The sequence below is a fragment of the Pituophis catenifer genome, unplaced genomic scaffold (genome assembly GCF_029215685.1).
Source record: "Pituophis catenifer annectens isolate HBS135680 unplaced genomic scaffold, rPitCat1.0.hap2 SCAF_2, whole genome shotgun sequence".
NCBI lineage: Eukaryota > Metazoa > Chordata > Lepidosauria > Squamata > Colubridae > Pituophis > Pituophis catenifer.
The window spans coordinates 197,527,374-197,552,357 of record NW_027256882.1 but is presented as its reverse complement, the minus strand read 5'-3'; the positions used below and the strand labels follow the sequence as shown (position 1 = coordinate 197,552,357).

Below are 24,984 nucleotides of genomic sequence, written 5' to 3'. Positions count from 1 at the left end.
ATGTAAATGTGCAATAATTCTAAACATTCCACAAATGGAAACTTGTTAGAGCTATATTGTGATTATTTTAACACAAAGCAAAGCCCATATCCAGATATTTGTACATACTTACCACTTTAATGACTGTCCTTGAATAGTTCACATGGTGGGATAACAGTACTGTAGTCTTTATCTTAATTATTTGTAATACATATACAAAGATCCATTTAAATCTATTGAGCACTGCCCCCAAAACTTGAGAAAATGTACATGCTTTAAAGGTAATTAATAATAACATATTAAACTTGCATGCCGCCCGACTCTCAGTGGCTCTGGGTTGTTCCCAAGAATCAAATTACAATAAAATTAATAAAACATTAAAGATGGCAAGTGCACTCTCCCTTGCCACAGGCTGGGCGAAGAGCCAGGTCTCATGGTTCTTCTAAACAACAGCAGAGTGTAGGCCATCCAGATATTGGATAGAACCTCTTCCTGCTACAGAGAAGGTGTGCTCCCATAGTGGGAGCTATGGGAGCACACCTTCAAAGGCACCCAGGACCATACCAACTCTGTGGAATCAAATTGGCTGGGCAGATTATTGTGGGAGACAATCCCTCAAGTAACCAGGCGCTGTGCTTGATGGGGCTTTATAGACAGCAACCAATATCTTGAATGCCACCCAGAAAAAATTGAGCAACCGCTGTAGCTCGCGAACCAGAAATGTTACATAGGCATTCTGAGGCATGCCTATTGCTGCTCACACCATCACATTGTGGATATGTTAAAACCTCCTTTGCTATTAAAAGAGAACCCCATGTAGAGCACATTACAGGGATGAAACCACAAGTTGACTAGGACATAATTGACTGAAGAACTGATCTAGGAAAAGGGTGCAAAAGGTGCAGCAGATGAAATTATGCAAAGTCTTTCCTATTCGCACCTGCTCTTCTAGCAGGAGTTGTGAGGCCGGGAAGAGCCCAGCTTGGGTACTAGCTTCAGAGTGGGGAAATGTTACCCAATCCAAAGTAGGCAATGAATTTCATGCCAGCTGTTTGATTTCATCGCCAATCTTTCCCTCTCTCTATGTGGCATCCAGCAGCTCTTGCAGCCTCAGAAACTTTGTCTCCAGGGCTTCATGATAGATTAAAAAGTTAGTACTATACTGGGTTTTGGGAATCAGCCAAATCCACAAAAAGTACCCATACAGGAACAAAAAAACAACATGCACACCAATCTCTCCAATGTAACCCATCTGATTGCCATTTTAAAAAAAAGCACCAATAGCTTGTTTGATCTTGTTTGATCTATAGGCTGAGCACAATGTTTCTAAATGGCACTAGGGAGCATATAACGTAGTACCTAAGAGTGTCCCATATGTTCTGCTTTGGAAACTAACATTACCATAAACTAGAGTTGTGGCAGATGTGTAGGTATAAGCTAAGCTTGATTTTTAGCCAATTTAACCAATGCAAAGAGAATTTGAAATGGCTTCATAAAGTATACAAAAAGTATCTCCCATAATTAGGAATATATAAAGTTATTAATACATAATCCATCTATGTTTCTTTCCACCCAACATAGGTAACTTGCCATGCTGTTGTTTGCCAGGAGACTGCAAGAATTGCTAAGCTTGTAGCCTGCCAGAGAACTTCCAAAAAAAAATCAAAACGACAAGTGAATTGCCAGATGAGGCTGAAAAATACAACCCCCCTCGCCTCAATAGGTAAGCTTGTCAGTTGCAAAACACCATGCTAGAGCACACTGAATGAATCAGCTACTTGCTAATCATGGCAGAGCTTTTCTAGTGTGGCATTTCTGCTGACTGCAGTGAACTGTACTTACGCTTGGACAGTTCACGCGCCCCTCACAGCTGCATGGTAAAGTTGCTAATGTTTGGAAAGAAAAGGAAGATCTATGCTTATAGTGCCATAATCTATTTTGTAATTCAGCCTCTAATTTCACAATCCCATGATATTTATAAGTTCATAATTCATTAAGTTGATACAAAAGTGCATTCTTCAGTATTTGGTTATTTTCTAAAATATAAATTTCTTAAACTACTAGGTATATTTCTTTCAAAATGACTATCCTATAAGCTCATGGACTGCATGCACTCCTGCCCTGTCCAGGATTTTTTGTGTGTGCTAAACCTCTGTGACAAATTGGCATTTTTCAAAACAGCAAATTTTACCTTTTCCAAAGCAAATTAAAGATTAGATTGGATGTTTATTTCTGTGGGACACACACACACAAGGGTCACAGTGCTTCAACTTTGCTCACTCAGTGATATCATTGTGTTACTTGGACTTGCCCTTTGTAGCCTGTTGAATACACACACTCTTTCTCTCTCTCTCTCTCTCTCTCTCTCTCTCTCTCTCTCTCTCTCTCTCCCTCTCTCTCCCTCCCTCCCTCCCTCCCTCCCTCCCTCCCTCCCTCTCTCCCTGTCTCTGTGTGTATGTGTGTGTGTGAGAGAGAGAGATCTTACCCAAGCTGGAAGAAGCCTGATACAATCTAGTAACATTAACATTAACTATACATTTAGATATCAATTGTTTATGTAACATGTACTTACTTATCAGATTCAGGTAAAGACATAACTTCTACAGAAATACTTCTTAGTCATAGGTAATTAGAAAATAAGGCTTAGGATGTTATGTCTATTTTGTTGTATTTTAGGCAAACCAAAGGACACACTGAGAAAACCTGGGTTCATGAGTTTTTCAGAAGAGGCTACGAGGGGTACAGTCCCACTGCTGAGAGGCAAGGGAAGCCATACAGTTGTGAATCCTAGTATGAACCTTGCATCATATCCTTTATCCCCTGAATTTAGGACGGCTATACCAAATGAAGTTTTAATACAAGGACATGTGACCATGGTGAACAGGTTAGAAAACTTGTCAATGGTTGTTGAAATGATATTTTAGAACTTTGGGTATACTTAAGATGAAATTGCTATTTAATGGTATAAGCAGGTATTCCAAATATAAACTACAACAATAAGTGAAAGCATTATAGGAATTATAGACCAATAGCATCCCTTGTTTTCCACTGGAGAGGAGAAAGTCAAAAAACAATGAGTTCAGATATGCTTGGGATAAACAAACATCCATCATTGGACAAAAATTAAAAATAGTAAAGTAAAAAAATGAGGACCCAGATTGTGGGGGCAATAAGCTGACTTTGTATAAATATACAAAAGTATGAAGGCTATTGCTTAACGCATTATAAGCCACCCTGAGTCTCCGGAGAAGGGCGGCATATAAATTAAAGCAAAAAAACAAAAACAAATATAAAAATAATAATTAAAAGTAATTAAATTGATTAAAAGAAAACAAAAAATAAATCCAAAGGAAAGATTAGATGGACCATTAGGTGTTTTTCTGTCATCAGTTTTCTATGTTTCTTAATGGGGAAATACTTGAAAAATGCTAGCTAAAGGAGGAAGAGGAAGATCTGTATAATGCAAGAACCTAGGGAAGAGAAATTGTATAATCAGACTTTTTCTGATTTTTTATTTGAGATAAATATTGTCATGTGGAGAATTGCTTCACAGTATTTTCTTTGATAATGATTAGTGAAATACTTTTTAAAATGTTACAGTAAACACTACACTGGCATAAATAAATCTTTAAATCAGTTGTCTACACAGGTAACAATCTTGAGCCCAAGTAATCAAGTATATTCTTTCTGATGGCAATGTTTTAGTGTAATGCATGAATTGCCCCACTTTCCACTTTGTTCATATATCTCCATCAGAGAAAATAAATGAACGGATGTTAATATTAGACATACGTAGTCAAGAAATAAATATGGAAAAAGCAAAGGAACTTCCTAATTTATACAGGCCTTTAGTTTTCAGTGATCTGATTTAGTGTTTCCTATAATCTGAAAGGTGAGTCAGATTGGTGCAGTGGTTAAGGCACTGCACTAGAAATGAGAAGATTGTTCTAGCCCTGCCTTAAGCATGAAGGCAGCTGGGGGACCTAGGGCCAGTCTCTCTCTCTCTCATCCCTAGGAAAGGGCCAGTAGCAAGCCGCTTTGAAAAACATTGCCAAGAAAACTGCAGGGACTTGTTCAGGCATTGGCCAAGAATCAAGATTCTCTTAAAAGCACATCTATACATACACATACACAATCTGAAAGGCCCATAGAGAAATAAGATTGAGTTATGCTAGCAAAATAGATAACTGATTAAGATAAAGTGATAACCTGCAGTCAACATTTCTTCATGTTTATTCATAAGCAAGTATTACTTGTTACAATTATTTAAATATAGACTGGTTTTACTATTAATGTTAATTTCAAATTTAACGATGTTGATTAGATACATTTACAGGACTATTTCTAGAGCCACTGAAGTGAAGGCATTAATAGTGAATAGTGCAGCCTTAAGTTCTAACCACATATATGTTAAAGTAAATTGAGGTTTGTCACAATATTTACATATTTGCTTTTAAATTACTATTTTTCATTCTAAGTGTAGAGAGCTGTTCAACAGACTTTTGTTTATAAACTATATTTCTAAACCATATAATCTGTATTTGCCTTCATAAAATTTAAACTATATATCTCTAAACTAGAAACAAAAAATTTGGGGATTCTTTCTACAATATTAGGAGAAACTTAATATGTTAGGTATGCGTAGCTGTACTGAAGGTAAAACTCTACCAATTTCCTTTAGTTGTTATACTGCTTGAATAATCTGTATTGAAGAAAAAAAAATAATTTCCATAAATCTAAAATAGTACTGTAATAGTCCATTTTTAAAGTTAGACAAAACTGAACTGTTATGTCCCATTTTGTAATTCTGTGCAGATTCAATTATAAGAAAAAGAGATTAGCTTTATGGTAGATATTTAGCAATCTAGTAGTATTCTCCCCTTCCCCCTTTCAGTCTAAAAAATAAAAATTGACAAGCTCAGCTGCTGTGCCATCACTTCTCCATGTATTGTTTGCTGCTGTTGTAAATCATCAAATGTTGATACAGATAGACCAGCAAGGACTGTTGTTATGACTGGATTTTTCAGACTATTGCCTTATTAATTCTCCTATTACGCTGTTAGGAAAAATGATGCTTTCAAACTAATATATTAGTACTATTGTCAGTCCTTTTTTAGTTGAGAGTGTCAGCTTTTTGAGGTGGGCCAGATCAAGAAACAAACACCATAATAATTATAAGAACGTTAGTTTATTGTTGTAGGGTACAGTAGTAGAATTTTAAAAGCCTCCAGGTTTATCTCAGATCACTGTACATCATATATTAAAATCAAGGATACTTGATTTTTTTGTCATGCTTCCTTCTATTTCTGAACTCTGTAATCTCTTGTTCGAGTTCCTTCTTAACAACAGAGTTCTTCCTCCTTTAAAGTCTCTGTCATAACTTCTCCAAGTCAGCTCTTAATTCCTTTACAAAGGAGTTAATTTAGGTGAAGAGTGTATCTCCCAAATTCATTGTGATTTAGACATGAATAGAAATAGAAATAGCACTTACATACAGCTTCACAGTGCTTTACAGCCCACTATAAATGTTTACAGAGTCAACATATTGCCCCCAACAATCTGGGTCCTCATTTTACAGAAGGATGGAAGGCTGAGTCAACCTTGAGCCAGTCAGGATCAAACTCCTGAAGTGAACAGTGAGTTAGCCTGCAATACTGCATTCTAACCACTGCGCCACCACAGCTGTTTTTAATACAGAAAAAGACGAATTATGTAAGAAAACATGGAATACCATGTTTCAAATACAAAATATTCTGTATACCTCTGTTAAAACATATACTCTGCTTTCCATACTAGGTTAGTCTATTATTTCCCCTTTTTCCCATAACTGTGGACAGTTAGCAACTATAAATCTAGATATTCTCTTTCCCATCTTGCCTGAAATGACTCTGGGAAATAGGCTTCTAGTAGGGAAAAGAAATCTATCTAGCATTGGGAAGCAGTTTATAATAAAATGCTTTGCTGTGCAACAAACTTAAAAGAACAAGATATGTTGATTCATGAAAAAATTCTGAAGAAGTTCAGAACTCTCCATCAAATTCTATATTGAGCAAAACAGGAAAGTGAGAATTGAGTAGAAGAAGAAAAAAGTTGATGCCCAAAGGCCAAATATTGTCACAGCTTTAGGATGGTATGCACAAGAGAACAGACGATTTAAGTTGATTATGAAATATTTTTATTGGCTCCTGGGAAGGAAAAAAAAACAGTTTTGGGGGATATTGGGACCAGCTGAAATTTAACACAAAATCGATACAGTTTTGATTGAACCTAATAAATATTACCCAGTTGCAGATTTGCATTGAATTGAAGTATTTTCTGCTAAGTGCTTTGAAAATTCTAAACCAAGAAGTGTAGGGCAATGGAAAGAGCCTTGATAGTACAGGGGTTTAGTGCACCCTGTTATTAACACAGCTGCCTGCAATTTCTGCTGGTTCGAATCTCTCCAAGGCTCAAGGTTGACTCAGCCTTCCATCCTTTCTAAGGTAGGTGAAATGAGGACCCAGTTTGTGGGGGCAATAAGCTGACTTTGTATAAAATATACAAAAGAATGAAGGCTATTGCTTAAAGCATTGTAAGCCACCCTGAGTCTCCGGAGAAGGGCGGCATATAAATCAAATTAAATATATATATATATATATATATATATAGTAGAACCCCTGGTCACGAACGCTTCTGACCATGACCAAATCGGGTCTGACCAAATAATTTACTTTTTTCCCTCCCCCATGGCCGATTTCCCCTTTTGCGCCATTTTTTTTGTAAAAGCCAAATTTCCAAGATTAGGTTTGGGTCATGACCAAATTGGTTTGCAACCAAAGTTATGGAACAAATGATGGTCATGACCAGAGGTTCTACTGTAATTAGTTTTCTGAATAATTTTTATCCCAGAGCTCTAATTGCACTCAACAATGAACTAAAGGGCCACCATCAGTGAGCTGTTGGACAGTATTACTTGGTCTGTTGTGTGGATGTTTGGGTGGTTTAGCGGTGGGGAATTGTGGTGGGTGGGAGTATGTTTGGGGATTGTTATGTGTGTTGGACCTGGTCTTTGGGTGTTAAATGAATTTCGTTGTATGGGTATACTGTGTATACACGTACAATAACAATAAAGTTATTATTTACCAAATTAGTTACCCCATTTATGAAAATATGAAATTCTGTGGTTATATGAATGAGACTTGCATTATGTGGTATATTTTTAAAAAATGTTAGCCCTTATATTTTCAGAAAGGGGATCGTTCAATATTAACTGCTTTCTGTAATATTCCAGAAGATTGAGAGACTGAATAGTGGCTCATGATTCCTCAAACACTGCCCAACCATGATAGACCTGATATTTTAACTATTGTTTACCAGTAATATATAAATTGGCTCATGTTTTTTACGGTTGCAGTGGGTAACTTTCCTGCAGTCATGTGATCACCTTTTGCAATCTTCTGACAAGCAAGGTCAATGGGGAAGCCAGATTCATTTTACAACTGTGTTACTAACTTAACAATTGCAGTGATTCAATTAACAGCTGTGGCAAGAAAGTTCATAAAATGACTTAACAGCTGTATAATATTCTGCCAATGGCAACAATCTCCCCCCCCCCCTTTCCAGTTTTTTTTTTTTTTTCTAATTTACTAGAGGTTGGAGTTGCCGGGTTTTTAGGATAGCTCTGTTTCTGCAAAGATAAGCAACAGAGTTTTCTTGGCTTATTTTCTGAGTGCGTTGTTTAGTCACTGAACCATGCAAAGGTAAGGAGATTCATAAAAATCTTTTCCTGGAAATCCAAAGAACTGCCATGTTCTCTGATGATGGAAGCCAGTGAGGTCTGCATAGATAGAGAAATCTGGCTGTTGGTCTTGCAGAAAAGGGCTTTCTGAAAACAGATCGGCGGAAATTTTAACTTCCTTCGTGAGCAGTGGCATTGAGATTCTGTACCTATGAATGCATGGTGTGGCTAAAAGATGTTGTAAGGAAACAAAAGCTGCATTAAAAAATAGAAGCACAGAAAACAATCTACTTTCATAATTTATGCTGAATTCTTCATTTTGGTTTCCTGTTGCTGAGCCTGATACCTAATTTTTAATTTATTTTGCCCAGCTTGTTTAGGTATATTCATTTGCTTATATGTTTATTTAAGCACCAATTTATGTGGATTTCCTATCGAAAAGAGTTTACTTTCAATTGTTCAGCATAACTTGCATGGAATAAAATAGTTCCATTTTATGTAGTAACATAACAGCCACAGCACCTGAAAACAAGAATGCAGGTATAGAGTCTATATGGTACATTGATTGTTCAGCTGCAGTTTTTTAAAAAATGAAAATCTGAGTCTTTGTTTTTTAGGCCTGAGAGAAGACTTGTGGTTCCGCCAAGGTTTCAAAAAGAGCTTCAAGTTTATTTGACAAGAAATGTGCCTTTGAACATCAACGGTATGTTATTAGAGGTCTGCATGTAGTTCTCATTCGTGCTTTATTTAGTTAACTTGATATGTCGAAAATAAGGTATCCGCTGATGGGCAAGTTCTCTTAAGACTACAGTTCTGAGTTAGATGGGCAAACAAACGGTTATACATTATTCTGAGCCATGGCTCAATATCCTAAAGCAAAGGAATTCTGTATTATGACCTGTAGTCTTATAAATTTTATAAAAAAATAAAATTAAGCTCTTTTATCTATGAGTACAGATGAGAGTGTGTTAATGTATCACAATCTAAACTGTGACCTTGTCTAAATTTTCACCTGTCTTGCAGGTGAAAATAAAGTGGTTGCATTCAGTTAGGCATTCCCTCTTCATTGTTCTATGATCAATTTGGAATTTGTTTTTGCATTGATTGGTAGTATTTATACATTCACCTACTTTCTGTTACTGTTACACGTTTAGAATAATGAGCTTAACTTCAAAACAGAATTGTAGGAGAAGCATACCTGAAGTAATTCAGCAGCGTCAACACATTCATTCCTCTTAGCACCTAAAAAAAGAACTTGTGCGATGGCAGGGAAGACACAACTATTATGACAGTTGACTGTGTATTAATGGATTTATATGTAAACATCAACAGACAACTTTGCTTTAAAGTTTTCAATATAATGGTGCTTTGTGGGAGTATCTTAACAGGTGAAAGAAAATTCATTATTTGTACTTATTTGAATATTTACGTAAGTTTTTAATTTTTTTAAAGTTGCAGTTATTGAGTTTAAAGATTTCTGAATCATCCCCCCTCACAAAGAAAATCTAATTATTACAATACTTGTGTGATGGTTTAATTGTGGCTTATTAAATAAAACACACTAAAACACACATTTATACTATTAATAGTTTTGATTATTGTTACTTTCAATCTAAATTTATTCAAGAACATGTATTTGCTTTTGCAGAAAATGTAAAAGAACCAAGACAATTAGTGCAACCAGTGCCCCCTCGCAACTCAAATACTGATATAAATGAGATTCAGAAAAGAATTAAAGACATCATAAATCGATTCAAAAATGGAATATGGTTATCGAAGATACCACACTTGTACAAAGAGGCATATGATGAAGACTTTAATACAACTTTGCTGGCACAATTTGAATACTGGCCACATGTTTGTGTGGTAGGTGCTAACTTTATCACAGAAGATAAAATTATTTGTAGACTTAATTCTGATTTGAATGTATGTTTAAATTTTTCAAATAAAATTTTTTAAGATGGTTTACTTGGAAATCAGAATTTAAAATCAGCTTGTAAAAATCTATTAGGATTATCAAAGTGTTGAAGCTTATCTATAGGAATATTTAGAATTCCATTCTGAATAAAATTGTTGTGGAAAGCTTCCTGATGAATTTATAGCAGGTAATCTCATGTTTTAGAATCCTAGAAGTATCACTACAGTACCTTAGCAAAACCATCAGTTGAACTTCTGTATCTGATGTGCTTCTGTATATGCCTCTCATCTGAGCTCAGCAGAGTTCTTAATTCTCAAATTATGAAGATTTTTTAAAATTCTGTCAAACGACATGACTACTCAGGTAAAATCTTTGTATGTTCGCTCCGAGGTAAACCAGATGATTCAATAGAAATTCTTTGAAATGGATTTAGAGAGAATTGCCACCTTAAATATAGTCATTTAATATCTGTTACTTAATGTAATAAGTTACATTATTTTCCTGTATTAACAGTCTACTGACTATACTGTAACTTGAAGATTGCATTCTCACATGCATAGTCCACTGAGACTTTTCCCAATTTATTTTAAACCTAAACTTATTTCCAAATGTTTGTTTACACGATTAACCCATTTTTAAAATGCCCACTAAAAATCAGTGATACCTAGGTCTGATTCCCATTGCCTGATGCTCCCAGATGTGTTGTCTTTTGATTTCCCAAATTCCTAGACAGAATGGCATTTGGGCACATCAGTTGGTAACTATGAGAGTTGCAGTCTAGTACCTTTAGGGACCATGGTTGTAATAAATTGCCATAGCTATATGAAAAATGGGAGATTCAGCCAGTCAAAAGTAAGTGATTTGGATTGGAAAGTTTTACCTGAACATAAGCAAAAGAGGTAAGTATTTCTTCCAAAATCTTGCCAGTCTTTTCTCACAAGTTTATATATTAGCCTTATATGCTGCTCCAAGACTTAGTATGTTAGACCTCTAAACAATAGTAGGTTGAAAAGAAATACACAACAATATCAAAATTATTTAGTTATTGGGGAAAGCATAATGGGTGTAAAATGTTACCCTTCAGGAGGGGAACAGATATGTCCCCACATACACCAAAATGGTGTTGAGGTAACTAAAATTACAATAATTTTGTACTGTTCTACAAAGAACATGCCTATTGGATAGCTAGAGGAATACTATTCCAGAGAAGGGGACAGCAACTTAGAAGGCCCAGCAACTATGGGTTATCTGCAGATGGCATTCCAGGTGGTTGGGACCTGGAGGGAGGAGATTTCTCTTCCAGTTCTGAAAAGTTAGCGGAGAACTCTGGGAGAAGATGGTCTTGCAAATATCTAGGTCTTGAGTGAGCTTACATAGTGTTGAGCTTGAATATTTCACTCAATGTGATTTTTTAATATAGCTGCTGCTTCTCTTCTTTCAAAGGCAGAGAAGGTATCTTCCGGTGGCCAAAGAGATACAATTCTCTACCCTCCTGGGAAAATGCATCACCCAGGAAAGGGCTTTTCAAGCCAAGAAAGAAAGCCTCCGCCTCCTTTACTGAAACAGAGTGTGGAAACTAAAACTGCTACCATCCACGGAGACTTCAAGCAAAATATCGCAGCCATCTTGACAAAATATTCCAGTGGTCTTTGGGCTAATGCACTCCCAAAAGTATATGAAGACACATACAAAGCAGCCTTGCCTCAGAATCTTTTGGACAACCTTGACTTGCTTTCAGATGTATGTATGGTCAGTTACATTTCCGAAAAGCCAAAAAAGGCAATTCTCTATGCAAAGCCAAAAGAGCACCCAGGGAACGACCTGAATGTTATCGCTAAAAACTCCACATGCGAAGGCGTACAGAAACCAGCTGAGCACCAGTCTACTAAAGCAAAGCAGGACTCCCAAGGGGATGATTTTGAACCCATTACTATACCTCCTTTAATTATCCCAGAAGAAATATCTCCATCTGTGTTGGTAGTGGACCTATATTCTACAAATGACGTTGTTGTTAGGTACGTTTATAAGCCTCTCTTTGTCATTTCTCTGGTGCATGGAGTTGTTTAAAATCACAGGTAAGAATGGGGGAGGGAATCTCAATTAGAACACTTCTAATGGGCATATTCTCTTAAGACTTCAAAGAGATTTAACTGCATACTAGGACTAGACATGTTTTTTAAAAAATTGAAAAAAGCACTTCAGACCTTACATGAAAGCTGAATTTCTTTCCTATTAGATAAAGCAGCCTCTATTAACACAAACTTTTAAGACTAACATTAAAAAAATGCCATTGTAATTCAGTTCACTACAGCAGCAGCATATTTTTTCAAGTTCAGATGGAAACCTGAAAAAATAACATGAAATCTAAAACATTTGTATATTATTTTTGAAATACATCAAACCTTTATTACTGTCATGAGGTCAGGTTTTCGAAGCATACTCAACCTTACTGGATACAGTCCATAAAGTTTTAACTACACAATTTTTCCCCAGAATAATCATGTTAAAATCAATTCTAAATTGATTCAACAGTACAATAAATCTGAAATAGGAATAAAATTGGAGCTGAATTTGTGTTGAATAAAACCCAATGAATGTTAAAGCCCCTGTTTTGCATTTCAGTGTGAAAGAAAGAGGGAGAGAACAATATTCTGAGACTGACTCAGTAAGAAATAGACATAAATTTAGGAGACTTATTCTGTAAAATCATGATTTCCTACTAGATTTTTTTGTCTACATTACAACTATTTTTATTAAACTACTGTACTGTTTCAAACTGGTATAATTTCAAACTGTATTTTGTATTGTATGATGTGTGCATATTGTTTATGTGTATATATATCTTAGTATGATAATATGCTAATATATTCTTCTAGTTTATTTCTAATAATTGGTATACTACTAATATGTGAATATATTAATATAGTTTTGACCTAGATTTGACTCAGTTAAATGAAAAGGGCAATTTAATTAAAATGCACTGCTGGTGCACTTTAGATTAGTTGAAGCTTCCGAGTGGTCTTCAAGGGCAGCCCCATATAAGAGCACATTACAGTAATCAAATTCTGAGATGACCATTTGAAAGGCCTCTCAATTTAGGAAGGGATTCAGTTGGTAGCATACCTATTTAAGGCCTTTTTGGCCATAATTACCACTGAGTTTTGAGTCCAAGCTGACTCTTAGTTTTTGCACCACTCTTGAATGGGGAAGAACTGTTGTTTTCAAAGTTTCGACAGATACAAATGCCCAAATGTTCCACAGATACTCGCTGTTGATAAGATGAAGTTGAAACCAATTGATCGTTAAATTAGGTAACCTGACAATACAGTGAAACAAGAATTTTTGAACGTTAGATAAAAGTATTCCCTTTACATGCTAGTTTATTGCTTTTTGCAACTGATGAACATTCTGGATGATGCTGTGCTACATGTATGGCTTTATTAGGGGAGGTAGATCATAAAGACATTCTCATATCAGAAACATACCCCTCAACAAATTGTGGGATCTTCTAAGGGCTAAGAACATAAAAACAGAGTTAAACTCTGATTATCCTGAATTACTACCATTTAGGTGATCATTCAGAGTATATATTTCAGTCAGGCATATTCAGAACAACATAAACTTGAAATTCCTTGTAAACATGTATTTATAGCATTCAAGGATTTCAAACAATGTATTCATTATATAAAATATTGTATAGATTTCATTGGAAGTGATTTAGTAACAATAGCCATCTTTCTTCCTGATATGCGAATCTGTTCAGTTTTATATAATTTTACAATTATCCTGCTGCATTTAATTTATTAACATTTCTATAATCTTATTCCAGTGGTCCAATAGAAACTGTTCAAAGCAGATAATAAAATATATAAAGAGAAACATACTTACAGATTCAGCAGTAGTATATATTTTACCCTATTTCCCCCAAAATAAGACTTAAGGCTTTTGAGCGCATGACAATAAGGCCAAGTGCTTATTTCAGGGTTCAAAAAAATATAAGACAGGGTCTTATTTTCGGGGAAACGCTGTACTATACAGTAGATAAATTGAAATGTTATTTCATTTGATCATCATAAATCCCCAAATGTGAAAATAATTATATATTGGTCCATAGATTATATAAATAACCCAATTGTTTTAAATGTTGTGGCATTTTAAAAACTGAAACCAAAGCGAAACAAACAAACAAAAAACCCTAAGCTTTGTCACCAGGCTGCCACAATTTCAGCAAAGAATCAAAATGCAATAGATTGAATGCTTCCTCTCTGTCTATGGGTTCATCTGTCAGCAGTTCTTGCTGCCTATCCTGTCAAACTCCCTTTGTTTTCCTCTTTGGAAATGTACTCATGATTTACTCCTTTTATAACTCTGATTCAATTATACCTCACTCTCCAAGCCATGCATATAATTCATCTTTGGGTTCTGTGCTATTTTGATGCTGCTTTTTTCTTCTTCATTGGTAATAAACTGCCTTTATCCACAAGTAGCTAACTGTACATCTGATGCTATAAATCTTTCTTCCGTTGCTGATTATTTTTTACTTCCCTTATCATTATAGCAAGCATCAGTGTAGTAAGCTGCATTTGGTGAAATGGGTGACTATTTAAATTTGATTAATACACACATATATACAAACGAGGTCTTCACTTCAAGTAACATCTAAATATGAATTCCAGTTGGATGCATTTAAACTGTAGCATCTTGTATTGGATTCTCTCATTCCGAAAAAGTATATGTAAGAAAATGAAGGTATTGTTTGGTTAAAATATATTTTGGAATCAGACTGTTTTAATTTAAAAATCAATGCATTTAAGAACTCATATAATAAAAAACATAGTAAACACATTCCAAAGTTCAGTTACATTAACTTAAGAATACAGATAGTCCTCAACATATAACCTCAATTGGGACCAGAATTTCTATTGATAAGCAAAGCAGTTAAGTGAGTTACACCAAATTTTATGACAGTTTTTGCCATGGTTGTTAAGTGAATCACTGTAGTTAAGTGAATCACATAGTCGTTCAGCAAATCCAGCTTCCCCTATCGACTTAGCTTGTTTGGAAGCTGGCTGGGAAGGTTACAAATGGTAATTACAAGACCCTGGGACCCTGCAATCATTGTAAATATGTCAAACATGTAAATTTTGATCATGTGACTTGTGAAGAAGCTGTGACAGTCATAAGTCACCTTCAGTGCCAGTGTAAAACCTTGGTCATTAAATGAATGGTTGTAAGTCAAAGACTACCTGTATTAACACTTCAACTGCTCCGATTGTAGTTACTGATTTATGCTAAGTCGTGTCCAACTAAAATCCATAGGTACGTGGGCGCAAACTATTCTGGTGCCCAGGAATCCATGGAAGAAGAGATGAAAGATTGGTACAGTCGGAATGCCTCAGTTTTACAAATCCAGTCTCCTAAAGTTGGACAAGTTGTTGCTGCACTTGCAGAAGAAGATGCTTGGCTGAGAGCACAGATTATTTCAACAGAGGGCAATAGAATAAAGGCAAGTGCAAAAAGTGTCTGTACTGAAAATTATATAAACAATAGATGCTGGTCCCAAATTCCATTCTAATCAGTTCTTTTATTATTATAGCCCCCATTGGTATTTCTGACTATATGATTAAAAATATCCAATCAAAGAATTTGGTAAAATTCTTTTAAGGCAACCAGAGAATTAAGCCAGCCATAGGTATAACAATAGAAATGCCTTGCTGCTAAAAACTCTGCTTCTGAAATAGAACTGAGATGTTGTCTTTTACTACTTATTATACCAGTATCTCACCTGTGGGGAAATTGTAATTCTTGGGATGTGGGTTGTTTATTCATTATACTTATATGCAGCCTTGCATTCAAAATCTGAAGTGGTATTTGTGTTACTCTCTCCTCTCTTTTTGCCCCACAACATGTGGGCTAAGTTGGTCTGAGAACGTGATTGGCCCATAGTCCTCCAGTGTGTTTACATGATTGGAACTCTTCAGTTCTAGTCCATTACCTTCACCACTACATCACAGTGGCTCTCTTTAAAGTTCCCATCAGCTCCTGCCATCGTGGCCACTACATATTGAGAACTGCACTTAGCAGTTTTCCTAAGATGCCAACAAATACTAATCAGTCCCTTTCTCCAGATTGGAGATGGGGGCAAACATATAGGAAAACACAAGTAAAATAAATTTAGATTTCCCTGTTCTCTGTGTGGTCTTGGGAGAGAAAGGGATCAGGAATAAGGAAGAAAGGGAAACAAGTCAATCCCTATTGTACTTAAAATCTCTTAAAAATAGAATATTTTTAAACTTTCTTGTAAACAGAAATAATCTATATGAATAACCTGGTTACAGATCTTATGACTTAATATTTCCAGTGGTATGGATTGCTCTCAGCATGGTGTCAAAACGTATTTAAGAATTAGTACACTTCAAAAAAAAATATCCCTGAATATTCCAATTTTCTGGAAGGGAAAGAAGGCTATAGAAACTGCAAGACAAAAGAAACCCGCTCTCATAAAAATTTGAGGCCTTTTATTTAATAGTTTCTCATGGTTGTAAAGCAGTTGGGTTGTTATTAGCATGCTTGCAGCTTTAACAGCCAGTTGGTGTGCTGGTTGAGGATAATGGGAGTTGTAGCCACATTTGAAAGGCAAATCCCAGGGAAAGTGCAAAGAACTGTATTGTGACTAATTAAGATTCCTGATTATCTCTTACTTTGTTGTGTTTCTAGGTATGCTACGTTGATTATGGTTTTAATGAAATCATTGAAAATTCCAGAGTGTACAAATTAGCCAAGCAGTTCTATAGATTGCCATTCCAGGCTTCCAAATGTAAACTAGCTGGTAAGATGTGCCTTTTTCTTTCTATAGGTACAAATGCTGTTTGCATAGCATCCTATTAACAAATGGGAGAAAGAGATTATAGACTATATTAATCTAGCAGGCTTGGAAGATAGTATCTGGCAAGGCCGTTTTGTACTCTTAGAGTTGACACAATGAGTAGGCTGACCTTATGACTAGTTTTCTCTGAAATCAATGTGAGATCAAGGCAGACCTCTTTTTATGATTATATTTATTTTAAAAAACTCTACAATAAAAACATTCATCTGGGCTAAAAAGGTTTGTATTTGATAATGCATTTAAAACCTTCCAGAATTTCATTCTACCTTAGTAGGCAATCTTGCCAGCACATTCATTTTGCACATAAGAAAATAGCAGAGCCATTGTTTCTAGCTGACATGAGTTAGAATTTGACTTTGATACTTTTCATGATATTGGTGACACTCTATAGTATGAATATTTCATAGTATTTGAATTGGTAACAATTTGCTGTCCATTTGCTGATCCCTTTTGGTTAGAAAAATAGTTGAATAATGTTTGCAAGCAATAGTAACATTAAATTACAATCCGAGAATGAAATAAAATTCATTTGATGATCCTTAAAACAGTTCAACTTTATAGAAATCCCACTGATGTTTGATAAATATAAAGATTTGTATACACTGTGGTAGAATTCCCCATAAAGAAAATCTGGTTTCTTTAACTATGTTGTATTGTGAGTTCCACATAGTTTTTATGGTTCTTTCGCCATTCAAAGAGGAAATAAAAATTTCAGAAGTTTTAGAAGCCTATGATTTACTCACCTTTCTAGTTTTTTTAGATTTCAGCAGGTATTGATCTTGCCTTTACAATACCGGGAGCTCCAAGCTTTCTTAATATGTATAGCACTTCCCTTTAAAAATAAAGAAAGCACAATAAGTTGCCAGAAGGAAAAATAGAGAGGTGGAATTCTTTTCAATGTTGTAATACAATCCTTATGCTAAGCATTGACAGTCCTAAAACCACTTTGAAACACAAAAGCTCTAGTTTGTAATGCTTATTATATATATATATATATATATATATATTGATTATCTTACCATAGGTTTAGAGGCCTTTGATGATGATCCAATCTTGGTAAAAATGGTAGAGTCTCAAACTTGTGGGAAGATATTTGCTGTTGAAATACTAGAAAAAAGTGACATTCCCCGTATTATTCTATATGACACATCAGGAGATGATGATATCAACATTAATGCCACTTGTCTGAAGGTACTGCAGGATAAATCACTTAAGCTTCATCTTCAGGTACTGTCTTCACCCCTTTATAACATTTTAATAAAACAAGTTTTTAATTTGTAGAGGCATTCAACATCTTAAATACTTTTCATTGTAGGTAGATGCAGTGTATACAGATGTCCGGGTAACCAATGTTTGCTCAGACGGAACTTTATATTGTCAAGTGCCATCGAAGGGCCTGACCAGACTCTTTGAAATTTTGCAGAAACTGGAAAACTATTTCCACCACAGGGTAAGTCTATCTTTAACATTGACTTCTGTCTTAAAAGATTTCCAGGGCAGTTGCTAGTAATTCCTTTATAAACAAGTAAAGAATTTCAAAGCTATTGGTCACTCATTTTTGCAGACTAGTGTAGGGTAGGTTTTTTTTTTTTTTAAAGCAATTAAATATACTTATCTAGCTGTAGTAGGTTTGCAATGCTAAAAATAAATGCCCCATGCTGAAGGAAGCCTGTATATTTATTCAACATAGAAATCCCTTGCTCTTTGAATATTGTGAGACTGGCTGCTGAATGTTTTTGTATTACATCCAACATTCATTTTGCATGGTTAATAATGGTGATTGCTCCAGGCTTATTGGCAATGCTTTCATCTTTTGGTGCTCCGGGATGGGAATAAGATAATTAATTACAAGGAAATATTACGGGTGTGAGCAATTTATTTAAGCAGCATGAATTCATCCTACATTTCATGGTAACCACTATCATCATATAATATAATTTCAAATCTATTCCAGCAGGCAACAGGATATTCTATATCATTACCTTTTTGTGGCATGATCTGCTTGCTTAACTATAAAGGAAAATGGGCTAGAGTGGAGGTAAGTTATATAATATTGGCAAAGCATATCAGAAAAACGTTTTCTAAAAATTGGAGGTTTTATGCTCTAATATCTTCTAAGTGGGTTGCTTAACTGAATATTGGCTTAAGAATAAGTGGTGTTTCCTTACTTGCCTATAAGTTAAATTATATAGAGTAGAATAGAGTCGGGAACGACTAGCACATATGTGCGAGGGGAACCTTTACCTTTTAGAGCAGAGTAGAGTAGAGTAGAATCTTTAATGTCACTTTAAATGTACACTAATCAGCATACATTAAAATGAAATTTCATTGCATTCAGTTTTCAAAAGATAACCATTACGCATATATCTACATGCACACACACATATATGACACAAAGAAACATCACAGTTTAGTTTGGGTGTATACATATACATGGCGAAAAAAAGAATCCTGTGAGTTTACAAGAGTGATGGCATAAGGAACAAAGCTGTTACAGAATCTAGTAGTCCTGCTAGAAATACTTTGAAACTTCCTCCCAGAGTTGAACAACAGAAACAAACTGTGAGCTCTAAGCTTACAGTGTTTATGAGCAGTATTGTGAATAACATGAAGCAAGTGTCCTATAATCTTCTCGGCTGCCCTTACCACTCTCTGTATGGACCTTCTGTCTGAGGCACTGCTACCATGAAACCAAACAGTGATGCAGTTTGTTAAAATACTCTCAATCGTATAAAAAGTGACAAGGACAGAAGGAGAAAGATGTGCTGTCCTCATCCAACGCAGGAAATGCAAATGCTGGTTTGTATGCTTCACTAAAGATAACGTATGAAGAGATCAAGTCAGATTGCTAGTTATTTGCATTCCCAGATACTAAATACTATTGACCACCTCCACAGCTGCAGCCTTGATAACAAAGTGGAGTATGACTATGCTAGCTCTTTCTAAAATCAACAATGATCTCCTTTGTTTTGTTAACTACTTCGTTCTTCTGAGCCAATTTGAGGTGGAACCAAATTCTGACATCATTGTGAAATGGAACATTGCTCCTTTTCTTGTACCAATAAAGAAACAAATGAATAAAAGTTAGTCTCAGCAGTGAAATAGTAAAAGAAAATTCCTATATTTTGCTTGGGAAGCAATATGGCAAACATGCTTCTAAACTACAGCTTCCGACCACAGTTAAAAAAGACCTGCATAATTTGGCATCTTAATTAGGAATTATGTGAGTTCAACATGTCTAAATGCCACTGAGTTCCAAAATCTAATCTAGGACAATTCTTTGAGTCTTGGAAATGAACATTTAGGAAAGTGAAGGAGCAGCACACTGCCCTACAATTCAGATTGCTGTAGATATAGATGGGTCGATAGCTAACAGTTAATGGTTGGCAAGTTCTTCACTGTCTGATGGCTTAAATGACAGTTCTGGCCATAAGCATTATTAGTGATTTATCAAGCTTAGAATGCAACTTATTTTTCTATATGTTAAATGGTCTGCTATTTTGATATTACTCCCACCCCGCCTCAGATAGTAAGTGTACACAGTAGCCGGACTCTTGATGTTCGATTTATGGATACCGGAACAGTGGCATCTGTAAAAGTGTTGGAGCTGAGAGAGATTCCCTCAATATTCCTGCGAGAAATCATTGCAATGCCACCTCAGGTACGAAAATCTCTCTTTACTAATTCTCAAGAGACCCAGAGATCTCAAGAGGCAACTGGACTTTCTTGTTTTTCTTTGAAGATGTTTTGTTTCTCATCCAAGAAGCTTCTTCAGCACTGACTGGATGGTGGGGAATGGAAGGATTTATACTCCTTGCAGACAGATGGTCATTTGCATTCTTTTAGAGCTGAGGTGGCGCAGTGGTTAGAATTTAGTACTTGCAGCTAATTCTGCTGACTGCCAGCTGCCAGCAGTTAGCAGTTTGGCAGTTCAAGTCTCACCGGCTCAAGGTTGACTCAGCCTTCCATCCTTCTGAAATTTATAAAATAATACCCAGATGTTGGGGGAAATATGTTGACTCTGTAAACTGCTTAGAGAGGGCTGGAAAGCACCGTGAAGCAGTATATAAGTCTGTGCTATGGCTATTGCTATTTAGAAAGTTGTTGAGGCCACTTGGGGGTTTGTCTGTGTCCTCAGGGTCATCTGAGTAATGCAAATGAGCCTTCTTGGAACATAGTCCATTCTAAGCTGATGATAAGTGAAATGTCTTCAAAGAAAAACAAGAAAGTCCAGTTGGCTCTTGAAAAAACACCTTTGAGACAACCATGACCTGGATGATTGAGAATCTCCATAATCATTCCTCAAGAGAGTTTCAAGCAGCTTACTAAGAATGAATCTTGCTGTCATGTGCAACTTTAATGCTATTGCAACTTTATATTATTTAGGCAATAAAATGCTGCTTAGCTGATCTTCCGCTTAATATTGGCATGTGGACCCCAGATGCTGTACTTTGGCTGAGAGATACCGTATTGAACTGTCCTGACTGCAGCATGAAGGTAATATATTGTTGTTGTTAGTTATGAAGTCATGTCTGACCCATCGCGACCCCATGGACAACTTTCCTCCAGGCCTTCCTGTCCTCTACCATCCCCTGGAGACCATTTAAACTCATACCGACTGCTTCAGTGACTCCATCCAGCCACCTCATTCTCTGCCGTCCCATTCTTCTTTTGCCCTCAATCATTCCTTCTTATTAAGTGGCCAAAGTATTTCAGTTTCATCTTCAGGATCTGGCCTTCTAAAGAGCAGTCACGGTTGATCTCCTCTAGGACTGACCGGTTTGATCGTCTTGCAGTCCAAGGGACTTGTAGGAATCTTCTCCAGCACCATAGTTCAAATGCCTCAATTCTTTGACGCTCAGCCTTCCTTATGGTCCAACTTCGACAGCCATACATTGCAACTGGGAAAACCATAGCTTTGACTATACACACTTTTATTGGCAGGGTGATGTCTCTGCTTTTTAGTATGCTATCTAGATTTGCCATAGCTTTCCTCCCCAGGAGCAACCATCTTTTAATTTCTTGGTTGGAGTCCCCATGTGCGGTGATCTTGGAGCCCAGAAAAATAAAATCTGTCACTACCTCCATTTCTTCCCCATCTATTTGTGAGGAATTGAGAGGGCCGATGCCATGATCTTAGTTTTCTTAATGTTGAGTTTCAAGCCAACTTTTGCACTCCTCCTTCACCCGCATCAGAAGGCTGTTTAGTTCCTCTTCACTTTCTACCATTAGAGTGGTATCATTTGCATATCTGAGGTTGTTGATATTTCTTCCGGCAATCTTAATTCCAGTTTGTGATTCATCTAGCCCCGCCTTTCTTATGATGTGCTCTGCATATAAGTTAAATAGGCAGGGTGACAGTATACAGCCTTGCCGAACTCCTTTCTCAATTTTGAACCAATCAGTGGTTCTGTGTCCAGTTCTCACTGTTGTTTCTTGACCCGCATATAGGTTTCTCAAGAGACAAATAAGATGGTCTGGTACTCCCATCTCTTTCAGAACTTGCCACAATTTGTTGTGATCCACACAATCAAAGGCTTTAGCATAGTCAATGAAGCAGGAGTAGATGTTTTTCTGGAACTCCATATCTTTCTCCATGATCCAGCATATGTTGGCAATTTGATCTCTAGTTCCTCTGCCTCTTTGAAATCCTGCCTGCACTTCTGGTAGTTCTCGGTCCACATACTGCTGGAGCCTAGCTTGTAGGATTTTGAGCATAACTTTGCTAGCATGTGAAATGAGTGCAATGGTGCAGCAGTTTGAGCATTCTTTGGCATTGCCCTTCTTTGGAACTGGAATATAAACTGACCTTTTCCAATCCTGTGGCCATTGTTGAGTTTTCCAAATTTGCTGGCATATTGAGTGTAGCACTTTTAAGATTTTGAATAGCTCAGCTGGAATACTGTCACCTCAACTAGCTTTGTTGTTGCTCAGACTTTCTAAGGCCCATTTGACTTCGCATTCCAGGATGCCTGGCTTGAGGTCAGTGCCACCCCATTGTGGTTATCAGTGATGTTAAGCTCCTTCTTGTATAGTTGTTCTGTGTAATTTTGCCACCTCTTCTTAATTTCTTCTGCCTCTGTTAGGTCCCTGCCATTTTGGTCCTTTATCATGCCCAGCTTTGCACGAAACGTTCCCTTCATATCTCCAATTTTCTTGAAGAGATGTCTGGTCCTCCCTATTCTGTTGTTTTCTTCTATTTCTTTGCACTGTTCATTTAAGAAGGCATTCTTATCTCTTCTAGCTATTCTCTGGAATTCTGCATTTAATTGGGTGTATCTTTCTCTTTCTTCCTTGCCATTCACTTCCCTTCTTTCCTCAGCTATTTGCAAGGCTTCATCAGACAGCCATTTTCTTGCATTTCTTTTTCTTTGAGATGGTTTTAGTTGCTACCTCTCATACAATGTTGCGAACTTCCATCCATAGTTCTTCAGGCATTCAATCAGATCTAATTCCTTAAATCTATTTGTCACCTCTACTGTATATTCATCAGGGATATGATTTAGTTCATACCTGAATGGTCTAATGATTTTCCCTACTTTCTTCATTTTAAGCCTAAATTTTGCCACGAGAAGCTCATGATCTGAGCCACAGTCAGTTCCTGGTCTTATTTTTACTGACTATATAGAGCTGCTCCATATTTGGTTGCAGAGCACATAGTCAATTTGATTTCTGTGTTGGCCGTCTGGTGATGTCCATGTGTAGAAACATCTCTTGGGTTGTTCTAAAAGAGTGTTTTCTATGACCATTGTATTCTCTTGGCAAAATTCTACCAGCCTGTGCCCTGCTTAATTTTGTACTCCAAGACCAAACTTGCCTGTTATTCCGGTTATTTTTTGACTTCCTACTTTAGCATTCCAATCCCCCATGATTATAAGGACATCATTTTTTGGTGTTAATTCTATAAGGTGCTGTAGGGCTTCATAGAACTGATCAACTTCAGCCTCTTCAGCACCAGTGATTGGGGCATAGACTTGGACTACTGTGATGTTGAATGGTTTGCCTTTGATTCGAATTGAGATCATTCCGTCATTTTGGGGATTGTATCCCAGTACTGCTTTTCCTATTTTATTGACTATGATGGTTACTCCATTTCTTCTAAGGTGTTCTTGTCCGCAGTAGTATACGTGATGTTCATCTGAATTACATTCACCCATTCCTGTCCATTTTAGTTTGCTGATTCCTAAAATGTCGATGTTCAATCTTTTTATTTGCTGTCCATTTTTGCATCAGGTTGCTCTGGTTGGCTTACAACAGTAAAACAGAAAAAAAAGATAAAAAAGTAAACATAATTGCAAAGCAATGAAACAATAAAAAATAAACAATAAAAATACAATAATTGAATGCTTTTTAATGTAATAAGTATTTTAAGTAGAATTTTATTTTGGTATACTTTTGTGCTTTATTATCACATTTTAATTATCTAAAGATGTTAATATAATATTTTAATCTACTAGACTCTCATTCAGTAGTATAGCTTTGTACTTACTTAACAGTTAAGCATTTTTGCAATTACTGCTGCCTTACATTAGTTAATAAGATCTGGTACTCCAGTTTATGCTTGTATTTTTTAATCTTTCCTTCTGGTTCACCTCTCCTTTGTGCAAATTGCTCACCTAATTTTTATCCCATTTATCTTTTCCCTGTAATCTTAGTGCTGATTTGTACCTACATCTCTTCATTAACCGTAAAAAAAGATGTGATTTGTCAATCTTTCGCAGTATTGTGTGCTGCAAAATAACTAATATAGCATGTCATTCAAGAGGGAGGAATTGCATTTCTATTGTTTCTGTTTGTCCTCAGGTTTTAAAATTATTCAGTGCATTTCTTCTTAGTGAAGCAAATGGGAGGAATTTAATATATGTACTTTCGGGATATTCCAGTTTAAAGAGGGGTGGGTGTCATTGTAGTTTTGGCTTTTATCTATTAAATAAAGCCTCTCTAGATACATTTAAGAATCCAAAATATTGATACTTTCTCTGATAAAATTTACAGTCTGTAAAATCTTCCATAGAGACTGGCAAGAGACATTAGTACTTAAATACCCTCTTGCATATTGTATCAGTACTACCAAACAAAATCACCAGAAGGATTGTGGGCAATATATTTATCTTAATGTAAGTAACCTTGTGATTTGGTATAACAATACCATACTATTCTGTCAAGTGCAAACTATCAGAACAGTTCCGAGAATGGGTCAAATGGGTTTCTTTATTGCTGATCACCAGTTTACAAGAATCTCCCTTTGGAAATGGGAGATATAGACTAAGAGACTGACCTCAAACCAGGGGTGAAATGCTCCCAGTTCGGACAGGCTCGGGTGAATAGGTAGCAATGCGGTGGGCAGTTCGGAAAACTGGTAGCAAAAATCCCTGCCCCCCATGCCCAGCTGAGCTGCGTGATCATCAGAGGCTTATTTTCTTTTAAATGCCTCTGAGGAGCCAAGCTCTGACGATCCCAGCTGAGTTGCCTGATCGGCAGATG

General features: G+C 36.3%; 1 protein-coding gene across 1 annotated transcript in view; it reads left to right on the top strand.

The window, feature by feature from the left end:
* TDRD7 (tudor domain containing 7) overlaps positions 1 to 24,984 on the top strand; it is a 31,222-nt gene that overhangs the window by 2,880 nt on the left and 3,358 nt on the right. Inside the window, exons 3-14 of the mRNA XM_070935416.1 lie at positions 1,561 to 1,702; positions 2,656 to 2,863; positions 8,314 to 8,399; positions 9,345 to 9,562; positions 11,058 to 11,629; positions 14,934 to 15,120; positions 16,332 to 16,443; positions 17,525 to 17,727; positions 17,816 to 17,950; positions 18,458 to 18,538; positions 20,027 to 20,161; positions 20,887 to 20,997. Of these exons, the coding sequence (XP_070791517.1) occupies positions 1,561 to 1,702; positions 2,656 to 2,863; positions 8,314 to 8,399; positions 9,345 to 9,562; positions 11,058 to 11,629; positions 14,934 to 15,120; positions 16,332 to 16,443; positions 17,525 to 17,727; positions 17,816 to 17,950; positions 18,458 to 18,538; positions 20,027 to 20,161; positions 20,887 to 20,997 (2,190 nt within the window). The remainder of the gene's footprint in view (positions 1 to 1,560; positions 1,703 to 2,655; positions 2,864 to 8,313; positions 8,400 to 9,344; positions 9,563 to 11,057; positions 11,630 to 14,933; positions 15,121 to 16,331; positions 16,444 to 17,524; positions 17,728 to 17,815; positions 17,951 to 18,457; positions 18,539 to 20,026; positions 20,162 to 20,886; positions 20,998 to 24,984) is intronic.